General features: G+C 49.4%; 1 protein-coding gene across 2 annotated transcripts in view; it reads right to left on the reverse strand.

Moving 5' to 3' along the window:
• SRGAP3 (SLIT-ROBO Rho GTPase activating protein 3) overlaps positions 1–21,131 on the reverse strand; it is a 69,356-nt gene that overhangs the window by 17,990 nt on the left and 30,235 nt on the right. For both annotated transcript variants that reach the window (XM_085235582.1, XM_085235581.1), the window contains exons 4-11: positions 16,565–16,627; positions 13,206–13,391; positions 12,108–12,236; positions 4,147–4,368; positions 3,566–3,667; positions 3,177–3,374; positions 1,809–1,893; positions 442–469 (exon numbers count right to left, since the gene is read on the reverse strand). In XM_085235582.1, the coding sequence (XP_085091708.1) occupies positions 442–469; positions 1,809–1,893; positions 3,177–3,374; positions 3,566–3,667; positions 4,147–4,368; positions 12,108–12,236; positions 13,206–13,391; positions 16,565–16,627 (1,013 nt within the window). The remainder of the gene's footprint in view (positions 1–441; positions 470–1,808; positions 1,894–3,176; positions 3,375–3,565; positions 3,668–4,146; positions 4,369–12,107; positions 12,237–13,205; positions 13,392–16,564; positions 16,628–21,131) is intronic.

Below are 21,131 nucleotides of genomic sequence, written 5' to 3' on the forward strand. Positions count from 1 at the left end.
CTGAAATACAAACACTCTCTGTGTTACCTTGCCTAGGAGCAAGAGACAGGAGAAGCTTTCAGAGGATGCAAAGCCTTTAAACAAACAGGGATGGTAGGCAGCAGGTGGACATGTTCATGCTGCGCTGTCTGAACACAGCCCAACCTCGGCTGTGCCTATCAGGCACTGCAATGCACCTTGCTCACATAGCACTTCCAGGCTCTTCTGAGTCAGTCAGCTAGAAATTTCACTGCAGCAACACCAAGGCCCTGCTTGTCCTCACCCCAACTACTCCACTGGAGGCAATGCAGAGGGGAAGCTTGTCAGTGACACGGGGAGCAGGGTCTGCCTGCCCTCGAGCCCCACAAAGCTGCATCAGCAGCAAAGAAAGCCACCCTCATCACAGCCAGTACAAGCCAAAGATTATTCCCAAATACAGATGAAATAAAAGAAACTTCTCACCTGGTTGTTCCACATTCGGCTCTTTCGCCTATGAAGAAAAATAAGTTCCCATCAACTCTTCGTATCACTAGAAAATTGACCTAAAACACAGCTGCCCAAGCACTCACGCCCCCATTCTGGCTCTGTAAGTCCCGAGTTAATTGCTTGTGGCAAAGAGGCTGACTATGCCTGAAAGCCCTGCAGGAGATGTCAAGCTGGTTGCTATGCAAACCCCTTCCATATGAGGCATTAGAAGTCCAGGGCTCAGTCACAAGGGAGGGAAAGCATCTTCTGTTCCCACTGACATTAAAGGTTTATTTGCAATAGGAAGTCCATCTTGGAAAAAAATAACCAGATGCACTGCAGGTCCTCTGCAATAAGTGCTCATTTACACTAGCTGGGTATTGGCCAAATTCAAATAGGAAAGGGGGAGGCTGATAAAGGCTGAAGCCCCTGGGGAGGCTGCTGAGATTAGCCAACAGCCTCATGGAGGACCACTAATAGCATCTAAATACAGTGGTGTAATTCTGCTCCCTGGCTCTTCCTATGAGATAACAGCCCATCTAATCATCATCAAGCAGACTATTCTGGCTGTCAATATTCTCATTCCCTTTGTGTATTTTTAGCACTTGGATTTCACATAAACAGCAGCATATTACCAGTGATAAGATCTGTTTTTTAAAGTGTTTGTCAATCCACTGAAAAAAATAAACCCATTTCACATGCTGTTTGTGCTTTTCTCCAAAGGCCAAGGAAGCTGATTTAGTCTTCCTTTATTCCTAAGGCACATAAAAGGAAGCATTTGGTCACACGTGCCTCTGTCCCGCTCCCCCTTGGCACCTGCAGAAAGCAAGCCTGCAGCCAGTTCCTCACTGAAAAAGCAAAGAATTTCACACAAGTGTTTTGCAAACCCAGACTTCTTCCTAAAGAGATTCAGCTCATGCTGAAACACAGCATTCTGCATTTCTGGGCCAAATATTTGCCAAATGTCTACATAGCAGGACAATCCCATGACCTGGAAGAAATTCAGTTTCCATGTGAAAACGTTCCAAAGCTGCTTTTGCACAACTCTCAGAATTGCAGTGACTGACACCACACTCCTCCTCCCAAGTACAGCCGCAAATTGTGTGAGAGCAGGGCAGTCATCAAATCATTATCAAGAGATTAATCGCTTCCTGCACCGACCCCCAGGAGCCGTAGCCCCACAGCTACCACGCAGGCCTGAGTCTGCTGCAAACATCTGGGATCTCTGGGAAGAGCTCAGACAGGCCCGTTTCTACAGGCTGCCTGCTCTGTCCCCACACCACCAAAGCCAGAGCTCAGAGCCAGATGCCAAAGCAATGCTGGCAGCATTTGTTCCCTTCCTGGGCCCTAACCCCACGACTCACCTTCCCCAAGAGTCTGCTTCAGCAAGTCGTGCTTAGCCTGGAGCTTTGTGATAAGGTTACTGCCATTCAAATACTCTTTAAATTTCTGGAATTAAGAAGAGAACAAGTAAGGTAAGTTAAGACTCTTTGCAATAATCGTCTGTAACTGATGTACACTTTTGCCTGGGGGGCTACTGAGGGGATACAGAGGCTGTCGGGCTCCAACAAACGAGGCGGTGGATGCACTGCAGGATGGAGCAGGGTCCAACAATCACTTCTCACTGCCCCAGCTACAGTCTTGAAGATCTTATTATTAGCCTGGTCTCCTTGGTGCTGCACCCCCTGCCTGGGAACGCAAGTTGCTCCAAAGAAAAAAGTTCAAAGCAAACTTTCTTTTGTCAGGCTTCTGAGAACAGCCTGGAAAATCAAAGAGGTTTCCCTCCCCTGGCCCCATACGCACAAGTGATGCAGCAGAGCAGCCCAGGCAGTGGACACACAGAGTGCTGGGCAATGAAAACCATGCGGCACAACTCACTGCACTGCCAGGCTGCTGTGCACCCAGGAGAGCAAGTGATGTTATAGGGAGGAGTAAGGGAGACACGCATGGAAAACAAAAGAAAAAAAAAAAAAGAAAAAAAATCACAAGTTCTTGCAAAATTAAAGAAACGAGCACAACTCAAAACAAACTAATGCTCTGATTTCCACCCTCCCTGCCCACCCAGAAATAATAATACCACTTGAGAAATCACACTCATGTATACATCACAAGATATTTACATACATCAACTACAGCCTATTAACCACATTTAAATGAGGGGCACTTCTGCCAAACAAATGTCTCACTGCTTCAAGAGTGATAACAGAGAACCTTAAGAGCAGTACAGATGCACAGTACCTGACCAAGGGTGCTGCTGCCCAGCACACACACAGCACAGAATCCCAGACAGCACAGCTTCCTGCAACTCTTGTGTAAGATGCTAATGGCTGTTTATTTCAACCCTATGCCCAGGACAGATTTTAGCTGTGCAGACCAGAAAAGGAAGGCTCAGCTGAGGGTTCAAAACAGGAAAAGCCTCCGAAGGATCCATCAGCTGGGCCTAACTGGAGCCTGCTGCCCGGTGCTGTGCCACTCCTGCTGACTTCTGTAAACTTTGAGTCAAAACTGCTTGCTGCAGTTGTTCCATTAAAAATGAGAGCAAGACAGACTCTAAATTGTCATTCTCCATGCATTTCCATGCTGCTGTGAAGTACACTCCAATCCCAAACTATACAGAAAGTGAACAGTGAAAGACTGAATGAGTTCTTGCTCTTCACTAATGAGCACTTAAAATGCAACTCAGTCCTCGCAATTAATGCCCTGTGTCCTGCATCATGTGATATGAGACTCACTGTAAAATAGAACATCTCAGTCTCCTGTTGGTTGGCTCTCCTCTTGGCGATGTTTATTTTGCTCATGTAGGTCTCTGAAGCAGCTGATTTGACCGACTCAGTGGAGCGACTGTGCTGGAAGGCATCTGAAACATCAAAATCTTCCACTGTCAGCATGTCCTGCAAAGTCTGCATTGTGGCATCCAGAGTTTTTCGTACCTATCAGGCATAAAAGACAGCATGTTTTTGAAGCAAACAGGGAAAAAATGACATCTGGAGCCAAAACAATTGGCCCACAAGCAGCTCATAAGTACTGGGCTTGCCCCAGCATGAGCTGCAAAGGGAGATCTCAGCATTGCACACTCTCACACTCGAGCACAAGAAGGGGGGGGTGGAGGATGAGCTCTTACCTCTTCATTCTCTATCTTAAGGGTGGCCAGGCGGGACTGCAGCTGGTGGTACCGCATTAGCAGCTCGGTCTGCACAGGCTGCTGGGCACTGACTTGGCACACCTGGGCAGGAGCATGGCAGAGACAAGAGAGGGGTTCAGTGAGTTGCACGCAGACCAGATACGCGCATTAATACCAGAAAGGTTTTCTCAGCATCCACAAGCCCCTTGCAGCCCTCTCAGGCAGTGTGGTCCAGTTTCCAAGCAGCAGTGCTGAGGACCTACACAAAGCACTTCCACTCAGCTTTTTAAAGCTGCACTCCGAAGGGTCCAAATTACAGCAGGTAAATCAAAGTCTCACCACCAAATCTGTTGGACAGTTTAGCTGAGGATGAAACCACAGGATTTGTAATTGGGAGAGGACAAAGAGCAGATTGAAAGGAGGAGTGCTGCTAATGAGCTAAGTGTCTCGCTAAAAAAGGAAACGTGAACAGCAGCAGGTGAAGACAGAGCAAAGGGGAAGAAACAACGTAAGGGTGATGGCTAAGAGAGACCAGGCCTAGGCCAGGCTGCAAGGCAGCTCTACAGCACCGAGCGCCGTACCTCATCCCCCATGTGGGGCTGGAACTCGAACTTCAATGGAGGGCAGAAGACTTGATTGCACATGTCCATGATGGTGTGCTTGTCGCTCCGCGCATCCAGGTTGTCCACAGCATTCTCAATGATGTCCAGGCCCTCATGGCGGGAGGTCTCCAGGTTGTATTCAGCAGACAGGTACGTCCGGAAGGTCCGTGCAAGGCTGGCATGGAACCCCAGGTCACAGCACTGTGGCACAGCAAGGCAGGGCTGAGTTAGGAACAGGAACCACCAGCACCACCACCACTGTGCCGTCAGTGCACTGCAACACCGCATTTCGGGGTGCACAAACAGCTGGGCCGTGCACTACCCTGCACTGGTGTCTGGGCACAGCACAAGAATTTAATGCCCCTAGTTTTGCTGGGAAAAGACACAAGTGGCTCTCAGACAGGAGAGCGCTAAAAATCACACGGAAGCATGGTTATTCTGGCTGCTCAGCACCAGGGCAGGGCTGTACTGACAGCAGAACTCCTGCCCTGCAAACGTCCCTGAGAAATGCAGCCAGAGGGCCAGACTGTGGGCTGCCCAGGGCTCTCTTCAGCTCCAGCAATCCTGCCAGTGCCTTTTGCACAAAGAAACCATTCCCTGAGTACCCCCATACTGACAGGTGCTTGAGCACAGTGGTACCAAAGGGCTCTGCAGTGCATGCACGGCCCTCCACCTCATCAAGAAGCTCACAACAAGGGCCGTTCTTCATGCACAGCTGATCACGCTCATCTTGGAGAACACGATAAAACTAACTGCCTAAATGCACAGCATTTGGGCAGCAAAACCCTGTTTTTAAACTCTTTTATATAATTGAATTTGGCACATTAAGTATAGCAACAGCTCAGGGATTTGCTGCTCTGAACACCGAATCACAGCTGAGCAAGCAGCAGCTCCCATTCCAGCAGGTCTCCTCCCAGATTAAAAAGGATGGCAGCCCAGCATCAGGCACGGCCCTGCCGCAAGCACCCAGCAGAGGGATACCAGCAGTGGCTCTGCAGGGAAAGGAGGGGCACACGAGGCACAGCTGAGAGCTGAAGAGCAGCACATCAGATTGAACCACGCTAGCAGGGCTGCAAGGAGGCTGCAATCCAAAACTGAGGCACATCCATTTCTAGACATAAGAGGGCTGAAGTTCCTGACAGAGAATGTAAAGCTAGATAACCACAGCTTCATCCACTGGTAGGAGTTCCATAAAAACATGTCCCTGGGATGCCCTTTCTGGCTCCTGGCACAGCCGAGACACAGTGACACACGCTGTCACCAGCACAGCCTGTGAGCAGCAGTCACACACGGTGTGAAGTTGGCACATACCTGCACACGAGTGCAACGCCCTGCAGGGCTGCAGCACAGAGTAATGTCCATTGAGGTGCTGAGGGAGAATGAGCTGATGGGTGCTGTGAGCGCTGCTGCAGCAAGCAGAACTGAGCTGGCACCTGCCAGCCACATACATTACAGTTCAGAAGCTCTGTTGTATTAAAGAATGAGTAGAAAATCCTCGTTGTCTGAGCTGTAACCAAATCACCCACAATCCCAGCTTACCAACCAGGTTCCCCTCTGCTTCTGGCAGTACAAAGCCATCTTCACGAGGCAGATGCCATTCCTCCAACTCTGCAGTGCCCAAAGGAGTCACTTCTAACCAATGCAGAAGGGCACAAAAAGTGCCTCTGCATCAGAACATCAGCATTGACAAACTCGAAGTGAAATGTGAAGACTCAGCTGGTGCCACGAGCAGCTCCAGCCAGAGAAGTCACCTCACTCCTCCTGCCCACGTGAAAGGACAACCCTCAGTTCACATCATGTCACACCGAGCTGTGTTTGCTGGTCTGTGCTGGAATGAGCAGTGACAGCACAACAGGACTGCTCCTGTTTGCAGATCTATGGTGTGCTCTGCTTGCCCCCACCAGGAATAGGACCGATTAAGTGGCTTTAATCTATTATTTATCCTACTGCTGTTTATCTTCTACATTTATTAGTTTAAAATAGGGACAGTTAAGAACTGGTGCAGCTCTGCCTTCAGCAAACAACACTCAAAAAAATGGATCTTTGGGGAATCAAAGTGGGGGAAGTGGAGTGCAAACTGGATACAGCACCGTGAGTCTCTGAGGAGGTAATGCACGACACGTGTGGAGAGAAATGCTATTGAGATCCTCCCTGCAAACAGAGCTCGTGCTGTAGCCAGCAGTGCCCAACACTGACGCTCAGGGCAGCACCTCACTTTTATGTGCCCCAGCACTGAGGCTCTGCACTGTGCTAGCACTGCATGCTTCTTTCCAGGCAGGGAAAGGAGCATCGGCAGTCACGCCGTTCCGTGAGAAATGCACCAAGTATGAAGGGAAAAAACAAAAGAAAAAAAAAAAAAAAAAAGACTTCAAACTCCGGCTCCCAGCTCCAGAACAAATGGCATTTTCCTACTCTTCTCATCCCCCTTTAATGGAAAATAAATTGGAAGCACAAATAACAACCCTTAGTACTTCTGCAGTACCTTTCATCTGAAGAGCTCAAAGCTCTTCATAGATTAATTCATGACATCTTGTACCACCCCTACAAGGGTGGAAGTATTGCAGGGCTCAACAGAGAAACACTGAGACCCGGGAGGTCACACAGCTCTGCTCAGAGCACAGAGGCAGCCACGTGCATCCTGTCCTGTGCCCAGCACAGCTGCCAGGCTGGGGGCTGCAGAGCAGCATCTTAGGGTGAGTTGAGGGTCCCTCCCTGCCTGTTCCCCCAGAACTCTGGTATGGCAGCTCTGCAGGAACACAAAGTTCTCGTACAGCAAGGCTACAGTGATAGCCGACCTCACAGAAAATGAAGTGCTTTCTGAAGCACTGATTCATCTCACTGTTTACATAGTTAGAAGACATTTAACTCATTTTAAAGCACGAAGTAATGCTTTACTAAGGTAATACTGTGCTTGGCCATGCCAATACTGGGTACCAGCACCTACCTAGCACCTGGAACTGCCTTCAGGTCTTCAGAGAAGCAGTCCAAGAAAACAAGTGCTCAATTCGTGGCCATGGAGAACAGAACAGCAGCAGCCCTACAGCCACCACACCTCCCTCAGAGCCATTAGCATGGAAACAAGCCTGGCCACAACAGCCCCCCAGCACAGGTACGTGAATGCCTGCCCACAGGGCACTGGGACACACCAGAGGCTGCACAGCACAGAGCTGCGCCTGCAGCCCCGCAGCCCCAGCACAAGGCCAGCAGCACAGGGCTGCTGAGGGTGTGGGCACAGCTGCAGCCACAGCCCAGTGCTGCCCACCGACCCCTGCGCAGCACCTCCACAACACCACGAGGACGGCAAGTCTGGGAGCAGAGCCAACTGCGTGCATCCCCTCTGCAGCCAACCCACGGCCGTGCTCCCTGCAGGACAAGGCCGCGTGCCCACACACGGCCCTGCAGCTCCAACACCACCTCTCCCAGAGCAGTGGCTGTGGCCATTGGGTTCGGTGCCTAAGGGAGAACTGCAGACAGAGCCCCCAAAATCTAATTTGTTCTCAGCCAAACACGGAGCTGTGAGCACACAGGGATGGAGCAGGGAGAGAACGGGGCCCTCTGACTTCCACAACCAACTCTGAAGCACGAGGCTGGATCACCTCCAAGCAATGCTCCTGCTTGCAGCACCGCAGAGCGCAGCTCCACGCGGCCCCTTCCAAACCCTGCTATGGTAATTACCTCTGCGGACCCAGAGGGGGTTTCTTTCCAAAGGATTTCTGACCCACATTTCACTCTGCCCCTTAATCTCCCTATTGCACTCCTCTCCTGTGTACACCTTCTTAGGCTCTTTGTGCATGTGTGTCGGTTTGGGTTTTTTCCAAGATGAACTCATTGGTAAATTAATCTCCTAAAGGACATTGGGACCTTGAGGCCATTTGTTCACACTACTGGGAAAAGCACAGAAAGTGTTGAGAAGGAATTCTTCTCTCCCAGGGAACATCCTGTTGCCTTTTTGTGCCACACTAATAAGGTCCATCAGACAAAGGCTGCTCACAGCCCTCAAGCAGCAGAATTTATAGACTGCACGATACTCCAAGCCATAAAACAATCTGCAAGCGGGCTTCATTAACCTAGAGAGACAATTTCAATGTCTGTGGTGTCTGCATGAGGAAACAATTGTTTACTAACTGCAAACTTTGGGGAAAAAAAACCCACATAGTTTTGCTGTATTATTAAAGCCAAGACAGGCAAAGTTTAAGAGATGAGCGCTGGCTGGGTTCTGTAGTTTAACAGAGCACTCTAAGAACAACTAGAAAAAAGCACTGTTATTGATTATCACAATTTAAGGTGTGCTGACAAACAGAAAGTATGGCAGCTTTTATATTAACCACCTGCGCGTAGAAACAGAATGTGAGCTTACCAAACCAGGCACTGGTGTGAGAACAAAAGGTGTCAAACTCCTGAAAGTAAATCGAGTCGGCGCACCTCTCCCCTCCCCTCCAGCCACATCAGCCCTGCTTTCAAAAAGATCACACAAACCAAATCCTTTTTCTCCCATTCATTCCCTCACTCTGCACGAGGCTCAGAACACAGCAGGTCCATCCAGATTCTCATCTGCTGCCATCGCCACCTCCGCAGGGCCAGCCTGCCGTGCCACACACTGCCCGCAGGTCACTGCACAGGAGAATTCTGTTCTTGGCTCGGGCCCAGCACGCCCTGCTCCTCAGTGCACCACCACCAGCCGCAGCCACCTGGGGCACAGCAAAGCACTGCAGCACAGCACCAGCGCCTCCTCAGGCCTCAGTTCTGTGCCCAGTGAAAGCTGTCCCGAAAGCACTTTTCTATTCCCTCGAGTCCCACAGCAGGGCGGCTGCCTGGCTCTGCTGCTACAGCTACCAGTGGCTTTCCCAAACTGCTTCCCAAGCATCATTTGACCTTATTAAAAATAACAATGTCATCAACATTTTCTAGCGACCAAAACTTTTGACAGCAATTTAACATCCCTAAGAATTCCTTTCCTTTACCCGTTTGTTTGTCTCAGATGCAGCAGAAGCTCCATCCTCGCAGACTCAGCGGCGGTTCAGGGCGATGTCAGGGCGCTGACCCGGCCTGGGGGACCGACTGCCAGCTATATCCTTTGTGTGAGCACTTCAAATACCACACAGCTACTGAGCTGAGAGCTCCTGGGGATGGAAACAGCTTTGTCTCCATTCCACGTGCAAGGCCACAGAGATTAATTCGATCGTACACTTAATGACAGAAATAAGAACACAGGTGCCTTAATAGAAACACGATTCTTTTGAGGGAAGAGGCAAATGATGCACTTTAAGCCCAAGTCTAATCTGATGTGTCTCCCTATTTTTCTCCTTCTACAGAAGGACACAACAAGGCCATCGGACACAGCAGGGCACAGCCCCTCCAAGCATTTCATCTGCCATCACAGCCGGGCCCTGGGAGCACGGCTCGCCCTCGCAGAGCAGCTGGGACCTCATCTCTCACCCGAGTGGGAGATTAGCAGAGGCTTTGTTCTAACAGTCTCATTTTGCAGTGCCGCTGAGGGCACCAGAAACACCAAGGCTGTGCCTAATAGACAGCACAGAGCCCTCTGGGATTTGGGGTAAACGCCGCTGAATCAGCTGCTCCAGAGCTCTGACTGTTCAGATTTACGTACAGATCGAAAGGCTGCAGGTGGCAATTCTGCTCAGTGTGAGTGGTGTGCAGGAGCTCCGTACCACATCGCCCTGCACAGCACAGCAGCTGCACTGGGCACGAGGGCAAACCTCACCTCCTCTGCTCACAGCCTCTACTGCACCCCATGAAGTACCAGGATGGGGCCAGACAGCAGCTGACTGCATCCTGCATGCTCTGACGGTACCAACCTGGTGTCTGCAAGCAGCACGAGCACTTGAGTGAAAGGCATTACTGCACCATCTCATTCAGTTACTAAGATTAAAATGCTAACTTTAAAATCACAGCTGAAAACACTTGTTTTCTTCATTTTCCTTTACAGAGATTACATATGGACTGAAAGCACAACATCGCTGGCTCCAGGGGCATCCGATGGAAAGCATTACATAGGATCCCCTTCTTCTGGAACTTCCCGAAACCTTCCGTGCCATGCTCTTGCAAAACATTTGTACAGAAGTCTGTTCAAATGAACTGCTCTCCCTTTGGGGATTTAAAATTAGCACCCACGTACAGCACACGCATCCAATATTTTGTTTCCATTGGTGACCAGGATATGTCATTAGGGGAATTTAGTTGCACAGCATCAAAAACGTTTTAGTTAAAGTCCCCTCAAGGGATTTCCTGGAGTGTGGAAGAAAATCCATCTGCTGACTGCAGTGGAAGGGTCAGCACAAGGAAATAAAGTTGGAAGGAACAACATAAACAGCCAGAACTGAACTGGAACTCATCACCTCCCCAGGAAATCAAAGGCTCAGAAACTCCACAAAAATAAGGAATTCTTTCTTAAAAAACAGAAGACAACACAACAAGGGAGAAAAGAGTGTGTGTGAGGAGAGAGAATGGACAACAGGAAGAAAAGCCCTTGGATAAATCAAGGAGTTATCACACCTCATTGCTTGACTGTTTTCATGTTTGAGTTATTCTTTCTAACAAGGCTAAACTCATCTGCAGTAATAAAGAGAATAAGGAGGACATATTAAGAATACATTTCACCATACCTTAAAAATCTTGAAATCCTCAGGGGGTTTTGCATCAGACTTATTTTAGTTAATGCTTGGAAGAATACATACACATCAGTTGGTTAGAAGGAGATAAACACTTCAACACATTGCTGGATTATGCATTCAGCGATTACCAGGCCAGAAGGCCAACCTGGTGCTCACAGGTCGGGCAGTGATCTGCTCACTGAAGCTGCCTTAGCAGGAAGGAACTGCGCAGTGCAATCTTCACCGCTGTGAAGACTCCTATTAAAGGAAGAGATGGAAAACTCTTCTCCTGTATCATTTAAAAGCAGCTCATAGGAGTCCCTGATATACACACGTTTTCAATTCCTGTCATTTCCACAAAAGCTGCTCCTGGGAGTTGCTGCCCTGAAGCAATTTCCTGCAAGGAATGTTTCAGATACAACTCAGCAGGAGCCTTTCCTAGCTAGGGAAGCACTTCCATCTGCTTTATTGCCACCAGAGCTAAGGAGTGCTGAGCACCTGTCCAAACTGATAGAAACTGCAGATACACATGGCACAAAGAACAGGTTTCTGTTTTCAACGACAAAAGAGAGGATGCATATAATTTTTACAAGAGATTTTCTATTTCAAATGCAGACCAGTGGCTGGGCTGGGAGGAAACCTGAGGACCACCTGTTTTGCCCCAAGGCAAATTCTACTGGACTTTGAAAAGTTCCAGCTACAGGAAACACTACGTGTGGGAGCCACAGAGGATGAGGCTGTCATTTAATAGTGAAGGAAGCACCATTTCTGCATGATTCCTAAGCCAAAACCAACACACGGTGACACCCAGACCATAGCCTGCTTGTGATACCACACAAAAGATACATGGAGCTGGCTCCAGACCTGGGCTCCTCTGCCTGTGCACTCCTGAAGGTACTGCTATGCATGTTGGCTCATACCATGCAGTTAAAACCAAAACTCTTTTTTCCAAACAACAACAGAAGCTTCTATATAGCATAAATATAAATTGATTACTTTGTTGGGTGATCATGTGACCACCATAAAATTCAGAAGGCTGACTACCACATAGTGACAGCTCCAGTACTGCACATACACACCTACATCAGCTGAGAAGGAAATCACATGCATGCACGCAACTGCAAGTGGAAAAAAAAAAAACAGGGAAAAATCCAAGCTTACAGCACATTATCAGGCCTCAGGTAAGCACATTTTAAAGTCCAAACAAATTCTCCTTCATTACTTTCACGGGGTCACAAGTGCACTTAGGAACCAAGCCATGTCTAAGATTGGGCTGTGCACTCATCAGTGCCAAGCAGGCAGGATGTATGCAGAGGAGGAAGCACTTACATCAATGAGGTCAGAGACATCGTGGATATAGTATTTACTGACAGCTGCGTTGGTGGCTGCCAGGTTCAGCAGGTAGTCATTCCTGGCTTTAGTACACTTCAGCTTGTTTTCAGAGTATTTGGCTTGTCTCTGAAAAAGCAAAACGGAGCATTAGAGCATATATAGGATGTTCCTGTCACAGTCCCTCTTGCTGCAGGGCCCCACAGCGCCCCAGAGCCAAGGTGTGACACATGAATTAATGGAATTAATGAAGTTTGGTATCAGGTATGAAAACAGGCATCTTTGCCAGGCTGGAGAGGATCACATCTGAACATCTCTGGTACAATCAACCAATGCACAATAAGCACATTCTGCTCAGATGTATCTAGAGCATCCCAAGCACAGCTGTTCTTCCTTTATCTGTACATTCATGGAAGTTTTGGCAGCAATCACAACTGGAGGGCCAAATTTTCCTCCCAGATATGCTGACATGCATCTGGATTTACTCCAGGTTTAAGCAGCTGTATCAAAGTGGAATCTGGCCCAGAGGCCCAAACTACAAAATTAAAAACAGTACCCAGAATTCAAAACTGCAATAGCAGATGTGCTTGGATTTGGGGCATTTGCTCAGGAAGATCACTAGCCTGAAGGTTTAGCACAGAAGATTAACCCTTCCCAAAGGTCTGCTGCATGACAGTGCTCCAGTGCTGGGCCAACACACACACTTCAGAAGCTATTGCTATTCTCAGAAATTAACAGAAGAGTTAAACAGTTTTAAAGATTCCAATATCCAGGGAGAAGCTGAAGCTAGAGTGGTGTTACATGTTTTGACTAGCAAAGCCATCCAAGGGCTGCACCTTAAATCCCAGGCAGCCTGTACATGAAAAGCACTTATCTTATATATCCAACACATTTTTATTCTGTCTCAAGGTACCCTGAGACAGCTACACTGTCAACAGCAAAACACATGAGTGCAGTCACAGCTACGCTTCCCTAATGCCTTCCAGGGAGACAGGAACGGCTGCACAGAAGTGAAATGGATCAGAGCTAAGCTCCCACTGCACAGGCAGCCCCAGACAGCCCTGGGCTCCAGCCTGGCTCCTCACCCCACGCACCCACCTTCTCCTTCATCTTCTCAATCTTCTTGACGGAGCTCCGCCGCTGTGGCCTCTCCTCGTGCCGCAGAAGGTTCACGCTGACATCCCCTGACTTGTTGAACTGCTTTTCCTCCTGCTTCTCTGCCTCCTTCAGCTTGCTCTCAGCACTGATGCTTTCTGCATGATACATGTGGTAGGTCTTCATCACCTGAGGGAACAAGACTGAGTAAGATAGCTGCTCCACAGCCAGGAGGCACCAATGTGTGAGGGTAGAACAACAGCTGTGGCAGTGGGAAGCTCAGTCCTGGCTGTGCCAAGGCTGTCTGAGGCTACTATGGCATTAAGGAACAAAAAGGTGGGAAGAAAAAGCCCCATAACAAGTCCTGTTTTGAAACAGCACAGCGCTGGCATTAGAACCACTATGCACTGCTTCCCCACTGCAGCAAGAGCAGACAGCCATGCCTCCAGCATACACTGCATTAACGGTTCATCTTCCTACAGGGAGATGAGAAACGTCCTCCAGTGCTTTGCAGATGGGATTGGGGTGTCCACAACAAGAGACTGCGAGGAGGACATGATCAGCCTGATACCACTTTGGATCCGATTCCTCTCTTCCTGCAACTGAACTTGCTAAACCAACAGTGTAACAGAGCACATCCCTGCTCTGCCATCCCAACCACAGATCTCAGCTTGAAGGTGGAGGAGCTGCAAGTTCAAGCAGAAATGGAGTTTTTCTCCCATTATCCCTGAATTTCCATCTCACTGCTGCCATAAGCACACTTGGTGACAGGTAGAGTACAGCAACATCTCTTCCTCTAAGCCCAACGTCACCACCAGGGACTGGACACACAGCACTGATCTGCTGCCAGGAAAACTCACAGCCTCCTGCACTGCAGCATTTTCTTTTGCATACAGAAGCCCAAAGGGCACAGTTGTGTTCATTTTAATAGAGCTGGCAAGGGGAACACATCTGCTCTTCTCTCTTTATGCCTTTAGTCACACTGTCCCCTTTTATCATTTCCCCTCGGGATCTGGATGTCTCAGTTCACATTGCCCTGACAAGGCAGAGGGCTGGCTTCTCACTGAAGATCAGAGCTTTGGCAGAACACCCAGGCACCGGGAGCATGAGACAGCCCAGGCAGAGCTGCAACAGAATTCCCCTGAAATGGCTGAGGTTAAGCACAGCTCCAGGTAGCAGGTACACAAACACTGAGCCCTCTGCCCTCCAACTGCTGCAAGGAAGCCTTCAAGAATCCCTGGGATTTATTTTAGGCAGCTGCAAGGAACAGCAAGCAAAGGTCTGCCCTGTTTCTGCATGTTTGAGACACATATTTCAAACTGCAGTTTCTGCAGTAGCACCACAGCACGCACACAGAACAGACGCTCCCTGGGCTGAAATGCATTTAGTCACTTTGGCATAAGCTGGAGACAGCGAACTGCAGAAACCTGTAAAAAAAACCTACAGTTTCCGCACGCTGACCAGAATTACCCTCTCAAGGCCTTACAAAGCAGCCCAACCCAGCACACATGTCCTACAGATACATGGCTTGGCCACAGGTAGAACAGATGCTTCCCTTGTGCTGCCTGCACAAGGATGAATTTCACAAGAACAAGCTCTGTGCCCATTGAGGCAGAGGTCCTTGTTCTACACCTGGTTCTGTTGGCAGTCGGGGTTATGGGGGTGCAGCTCCTAGATGCACAGCCTGCTGCCAGAACACAACAGCTCAGCCCTGAGATGTCCCAGAACAACACAAGCACACAGGATCACCCTGTAGCCAGGCATGCAACCAGGCCTCTTCTACCTGAAATCTCAAGGACTGGAGATGAGGGACTGGAGGTGAGCTGGTCTGTACCAAGAATCCTGTTTGTCTGAAGGCCCAACTTTTCACTCACGTTTCATTGTAACTTCTGAAATAAGCATGCCTCTCCCCACTCTCTCCCAGCAGGATGACATAACTGGTCTGCCATCTTAGCAGCAAGGTCAGCTCAAAGAAACTGCAGAGTTCCTCCAGCCATTCCAGTCTGTCTGACCATTCAGACACCTCTGCTCTGCAGGTGGGAGCAGAGCAGTAAGCACAGTGCTATCTCTGTTCTCGTGGAAACAAGTTTTGCCACAGACTCAAAGAGGACCAAAATTATACTGTTTTCCTTGCAGTTCTTTTCCCTGCAGTTCAGCCCCCAGAATGCTTCCGATGCTCACAGACGCAGTGCTGTCCCTCAGATGATGCTCCTGTCCCAGGGCTGTGTTCTGAGTACGCTGCTCCACAGGCACCAAGGCCAATCCAGCCCTTTTAATTTTCTACTTGCTATGCATCTGCCTTGCTGCTGCTGTAGTTAATCTTAATTAGTCACTGTCACTAGTGCAACTTGTGACGTTCAACCATCCACAATGCAATCCCAGATCTCTTGCACGCTTTTTATCCAACGTGGCTACCCACCACATTGCAGGTCTCATAAAAGCTGTCCCTCAACAACCAATGCAGAAACAAACCCATAAAGAGAAGTTCTGTGCCAGAAATTCTAAATGGTATCACTCACACTCTGTAGCTTAGGTCTATTTTTCAAAAAAGTGAAATAAAATGGTTGTTTAGGTATAAAACTTCTGCTGTGTCATTTGTGTAACAGAAGCATACGGAAAGGAAGAAAGCAAATATATCATCTCCTTTTTCCAGCAGAAAATGTTACACTTCATCATTGATCCCAAAATGCAAAATTCAAACAAAAGTCTGTGGGGCAAGAGCCAGAAGCAGCACAAAGACTTTTACTATGGCAACCTACTGGCAGGGAGATGTCCAGAATAACAGCACTTCAGGCAGGGCAGTGGAACCAAAGTGCACCTCTGAGCAAGGAGGTGGAGCAGAGCACACCCAGACCAGCGCCCTGTGAATGTGTGCTCAACCAGAACCCTCCAGCCAGCACAACACCAGCAGGTCAAGTTCCAGCCACAGATCAGCTCTGCCAGCTCAGAGCACAGCCCAGAAGCCATCAGTGCCTGGTCAAAAGCACCAACCAAGAGAATGTCAAGAAAGGTCCGAAGGCAGCACTGTGCACAGGGCACAGCAGGCGAGGGCCTTGCAGGCACCAGAGCCACACTGCAATACACCCAAAACATCTCATCTACAAACATGCGGATGGCACCATCCACTGCCCGATGAAGACACGGAAGCTCTTCACCACAAGACAAATGGAAATTGTCCTCCACTTCATCAAAGCAATGGGTGAAACATTACTAATGAACAGAACACAAGGCTGGAGTGCAGCAAGGCACAAGGCGAGAGCCCCCCAAGGTGTCTGCAGAGCCTGATAGACATTTTGCTCTGACAGTCACACTGCTGTGCTCCTACACTGCACACAGCACGAGAACCAGGAGCCCATGCTTACCGTGTACAGCTCGTTGGTGACTTTCAGGAGTTCTTCATGCATCTGTAAGCCAATTTCCTTACTCTGGAAGACAAAAAGAATAAGAATTGACACTGTCATGCTCACAATGTGCATTTCTGAAAGCAAAATGCATTTTGGAGGGGAGAGTAAAACCACAGGACTTTCAAATATTCCACACACACCTTTCTCAATCCTCTCCTGCAGGCACATTTCCCAGGCCCGCCACCACGGCACCAGAGCCCTGCAGGGCCAGCAGTCAGCACGGCCGGCAGCAGCGAGCCTCCGGTGTGTGCATGGTGAGATCCGGGGCCTGGCACCAACGGTGCCGTGAGAGTGATAAAATGGGGCCGACAGTAGTGCCCAGCCCCAGGGAGGTGAGCTGAGCTGACGGCCTTCCCCGACTCATCAGCAGAGGCACACGGCGGCTGAAGCAATCATAGAATGGCTGGGGTTGGAAGGAACCTCAAGGATCACGAATCTCCAACCCCTCTGTGCCACAGGCAGGGCCACCAACCTCCACATTTCAGAGCAGCCCAGGCTGCCCAACCTGGCCTACAACACCTCCAGGGGTGGACAAGGCATCCACGGCCTCTCTGGGCAGCTGCTCCAGCACCTCACCACCCTCATAGTAACGAACTTAAGCAGTAAGAAGCAATGGAGGAGCACTGCTTCTGCAAAGTATGCAGCCTACAAACAGGCAAGCTGGCCAGGAAGCGGGAATTGTTTTCCTCTGCCTTTGTAAACTGCGTGGCGAACCCAAGTGCAATGGAGCACGAAGCATCTGTTCCAGGCCTCCCAGCCCCCGTGTCCAAGAGAGTCCTGGTCATCTCCTGGAAATGCGTTCACACCCATTCCACAGAGAACAAAACATAGCAACATATTTAGGCCGCTGATATCTAGCTGCATTTTTCACATTGCTATCGTGCCTGCAGGGTTTTCCTTTCCTTCTTTCATTTCTCAGTGCAGTGGGTGGACCTTGCAGCACAGCTGGGTTTGGAAATGCCTTTCTTCATGCCTTGTGCCCCCAGAGATCTGCCCGCACCACTCCTCTGCCTGTCACAAGGTTTTTCCACTCATTGCTCTGCAGCAGAGTTAAAAAACAAAAAACGGCACATTTTAATTACAGATATTATTTTAAAAAATGAAATGGCTTCACAGCATGAGAAATGCCTCAGGGGCCTTATTTACAACACTGCACAAACCCTGTCTAATGTCCTTCCTGCTCCAGAAGCTGCAAAAACAGCATCAATGGGGCTGCCAGCCCACAGCTGGGCTCCGTTTTTTCCATCTCTAAACGTTAAAACCAAAATACAGATGGCCTCCTCTTCCAGTCTGCCCATGACAGCGACATTTAGAAATAAGGGAAATCAAAACGCTGCTTTAATTTGCTACAATCCTTAACAAAACAGAATGCATAAACACGAACACACACAGTACAGCAAATCCTCATGCTGTTTTGGAACTGCTGCACTTTTACTTGAGGCCTGTGCTGGTCTGTGCATCACCCGTCCCAAGCTTCCAAGACAATAATGCAGATCAGCACGCGCCATTCTGTTATCATCGGGCAGTAGCCCAGGATGGAGCTGGAATTCCGGCAGCCCTCTGGGAACACCACGCGGTCTGACAGCGTGCCCTGCTGCACACACAGGCTGCAGCCAGCAGGGAAGCAGGGCTGCCTCACAGCCAGAGCAGTGCATCACAGCTCGACTGCCTATTTTTCAACAAAGCCCCATAACTGAATGTGGTTGAGTGCTGCACTTTCCTCCCAGAACCATGTCAGCATTACGCTAACTGCCCTGTATAATAAAAGCAAACACCTGAGGGTACCCTAGCTGCCTCTATTCACATTCCTCAGCAATAGCATCACCTGCCACTCTATTTGAGTTGACACGTTTATTACAGATACCTGTTGCCAGACAGCCAACTCTGAGCTTCAGAATAAGAATTATCAGGACTTCTCAGCCCAAATACTTCAAGTTTTGCCGTCACAGCAGCCATAAGCCAGCATCCCTGCTCTGCCCTCAGTGCTCGCTGTCACTGCTCTGACCTGAGCCGGCCACAGCATTGTGAGATGACCGCACCACAGTTACATAATAAAATTTCACAACCACAACAGTCAAAGTTCAGCAAGCTCAGGATAAAGCTCACTGTGAGCTTCGAAGCCCACGGCCTCTTTCTCTCCACCCCCTTCTGCTGAGCCTATCTACCACTTGCAGTGCTGCACTCCCGCAGAACGGATCGGAGCAGCAGCACCCGGAGGCTCCACCCAAACCCAGCAGTGGGTGCTGTGCAGCTGCACGGCTGCTGCTCTCCGCCGCCCCTGTAATTATACCACAAATCTCTCGGTGGAAACGTTAATTATAACTTGAAGACATGTTTAAACTAAGTATAGATTCCCCTTCAAAACACAAAACAAAGACAGCAAGTTAAAAAAAAAAACAAACAGTTTATTTCAGACTTCCTCAAATAATTCCACGCATCTTGCATATAAGGCAAAACCATCCCATTGGCTTACTGGCTGAGTGACAATACAATTCTCATGAAAGCCAACTGGAAAACCTATATACATTACAAGTTTAACTTTAGATTATCAATAATTAGAATTTAATGCAAAGAGTGAAGCAAGGAAAGCAAAGGATAAAGGCACACAGTGTTACAGGTCTATCTATAGTGCAGCTATCTGGGAACCAGCACCACAGTACTGGAATTCAGGCTCCCCACAGCCAGGTCTGACACACACAGCTCCTGCTCAAACTGCAGCACCAAGCAGATGGCAGTCAGCAGGAGGTGCTGAGTGCCCAGACAGCTGCTGGGAAGCCCCAGCCTCTCTGCCCGCACCCTCAACTGCCTGGCCTCAGGACTCTCATTCGGAGCAAGCACCAGAGCCAGCGGCAGCACGCACCACCAGATCACAGGGAGCATCCAGGATGTGAGCTGCTTCAGCAGGGATCTGCATGGGGGCCTGTTGGACCCCAAGTCCCAAGCCTGCAGGAGATGAGGGCAGGGGCACCCAGCACTTCCAGCTGCTCCTCTTCTGCAGGAACTAGAGCCCGGGTCCCAAAGCGAGCTCTTCCCAAAGCCTATGACCCAGAGCCAGCTGTAGCCACTGTCCTTCCTTTCTTGTGCAGCCCAGGGGGAGCCCACAAAGCCATCATTTTCAAAGCTAATTTTAGACATTTAAATAGAGCACAAAGAAATGGCTCGGTTCTTGTTCACGAGTCTCAATGCCATGGAGGGACCACAGGTGTGCACTGTGTTTACAGACCTACTTCTGTGCAGACGGTACCCAAGAGCCCTGCAGCCAACTGATGGGGACCAGGGTGAGCAGCAGTTGGCCCAATAGCATCAGAGCCTCTCCCAGACTCGGGCAGGTGAGAGCTGACAGATTCACCTCACCTGTCCTGGTCTGGCTGTCTGCCCTTTCTGTAATAGAGAACTGGTGTTTATGTATTGCAGACAAAGCCAAAATGCCATGCAGTGTCTGAACTGTCAGGCACCATTCACCAACCCAAGTCCTCAATTTAGCTGCTGCTTTATGCCCATCACTTCAACCAAAGGAGTTCTCAGTGGAACAGCCGTAACTTTGGCTTTGCAGGTTTGTCCAAGTTCCTGTGCTGAAGACAAAGTAGCAGGAAGAAGCAACACAACTGCCAGCAACAAAGAGCTCTTGTTTAAAGGAACAGAAAGGAGCTTCCTTCCAGACAGACCCCACTTCATTAAACCTCCGGCTGGACCCCGCAGTGTGGGACACAAACACTGCCACATAATGGCATAACGGCAGCCCAGCCTGGGAGCACTGCTGCACAGTTCAGACAAGCAGCGCTGCCTCAGCGTTGTATCCCTGCATCAATGTTCTCTGCTCTGTTTCCAGCAATTCCTTTACACATGTTGCGGCTCCTCGAAGGTTCTCAGGGAGGAGGAGTTTCAAATCCCAGCTGCACAATATCCCTCATGTTCCATCCCACCAAACCTCATCAAAACCCTCAATGCCACCAGCATCATCCCGAAAGCCAGCCCTCACCGAGTCCAGCTCAGTGCAACTGCAGCGCAGCCTCGTTCCCCCAGGGCTGCAGGCTCTTCTTCCCCTGCTTCACAGTGCTCTGCAATATTAAAAAGCAGCAGACAATGAGAGGAGGGGTTGCATTTTTCCCTGCAAGGCTTCCTCCTTGCTTTCAAAGCTAAGAAGTCATCACTTATGAAGCCAACAGGAAGCAATCCAGCTGTGGAAAACATGGAAGGGACACAGCAGCCCCGGCAGCTGCTGGAAGGGCTGCGGGGCACCTGGGGTACAGCGTGGGAGAGTGGAGCTGAGTGAGGCACAGAGCAGTCTGGGGAGATCAGCTCAGCGCTCGGCACCTTCATTGGCAAATTACCATGGCAGTGATCAATTGCTTCTCAATTATGCACATCCTCATACCCCAGATATTATGTAGCTTCTGCTTCGCAGCAATTGTTTACATTTACATAATGAAAGCACAAAACAAAACCTTCCAGTTCCTCCATGTACCCATAGCATGTCACAATCCATTAATAAATTCTAGATGGGAGGAATTAAAAGTGACATCTC

The sequence above is a fragment of the Meleagris gallopavo genome, chromosome 14 (assembly GCF_905368555.1).
Source record: "Meleagris gallopavo chromosome 14, MGAL_WU_HG_1.1, whole genome shotgun sequence".
In the NCBI taxonomy this organism is placed as follows: Eukaryota; Metazoa; Chordata; class Aves; order Galliformes; family Phasianidae; genus Meleagris; species Meleagris gallopavo.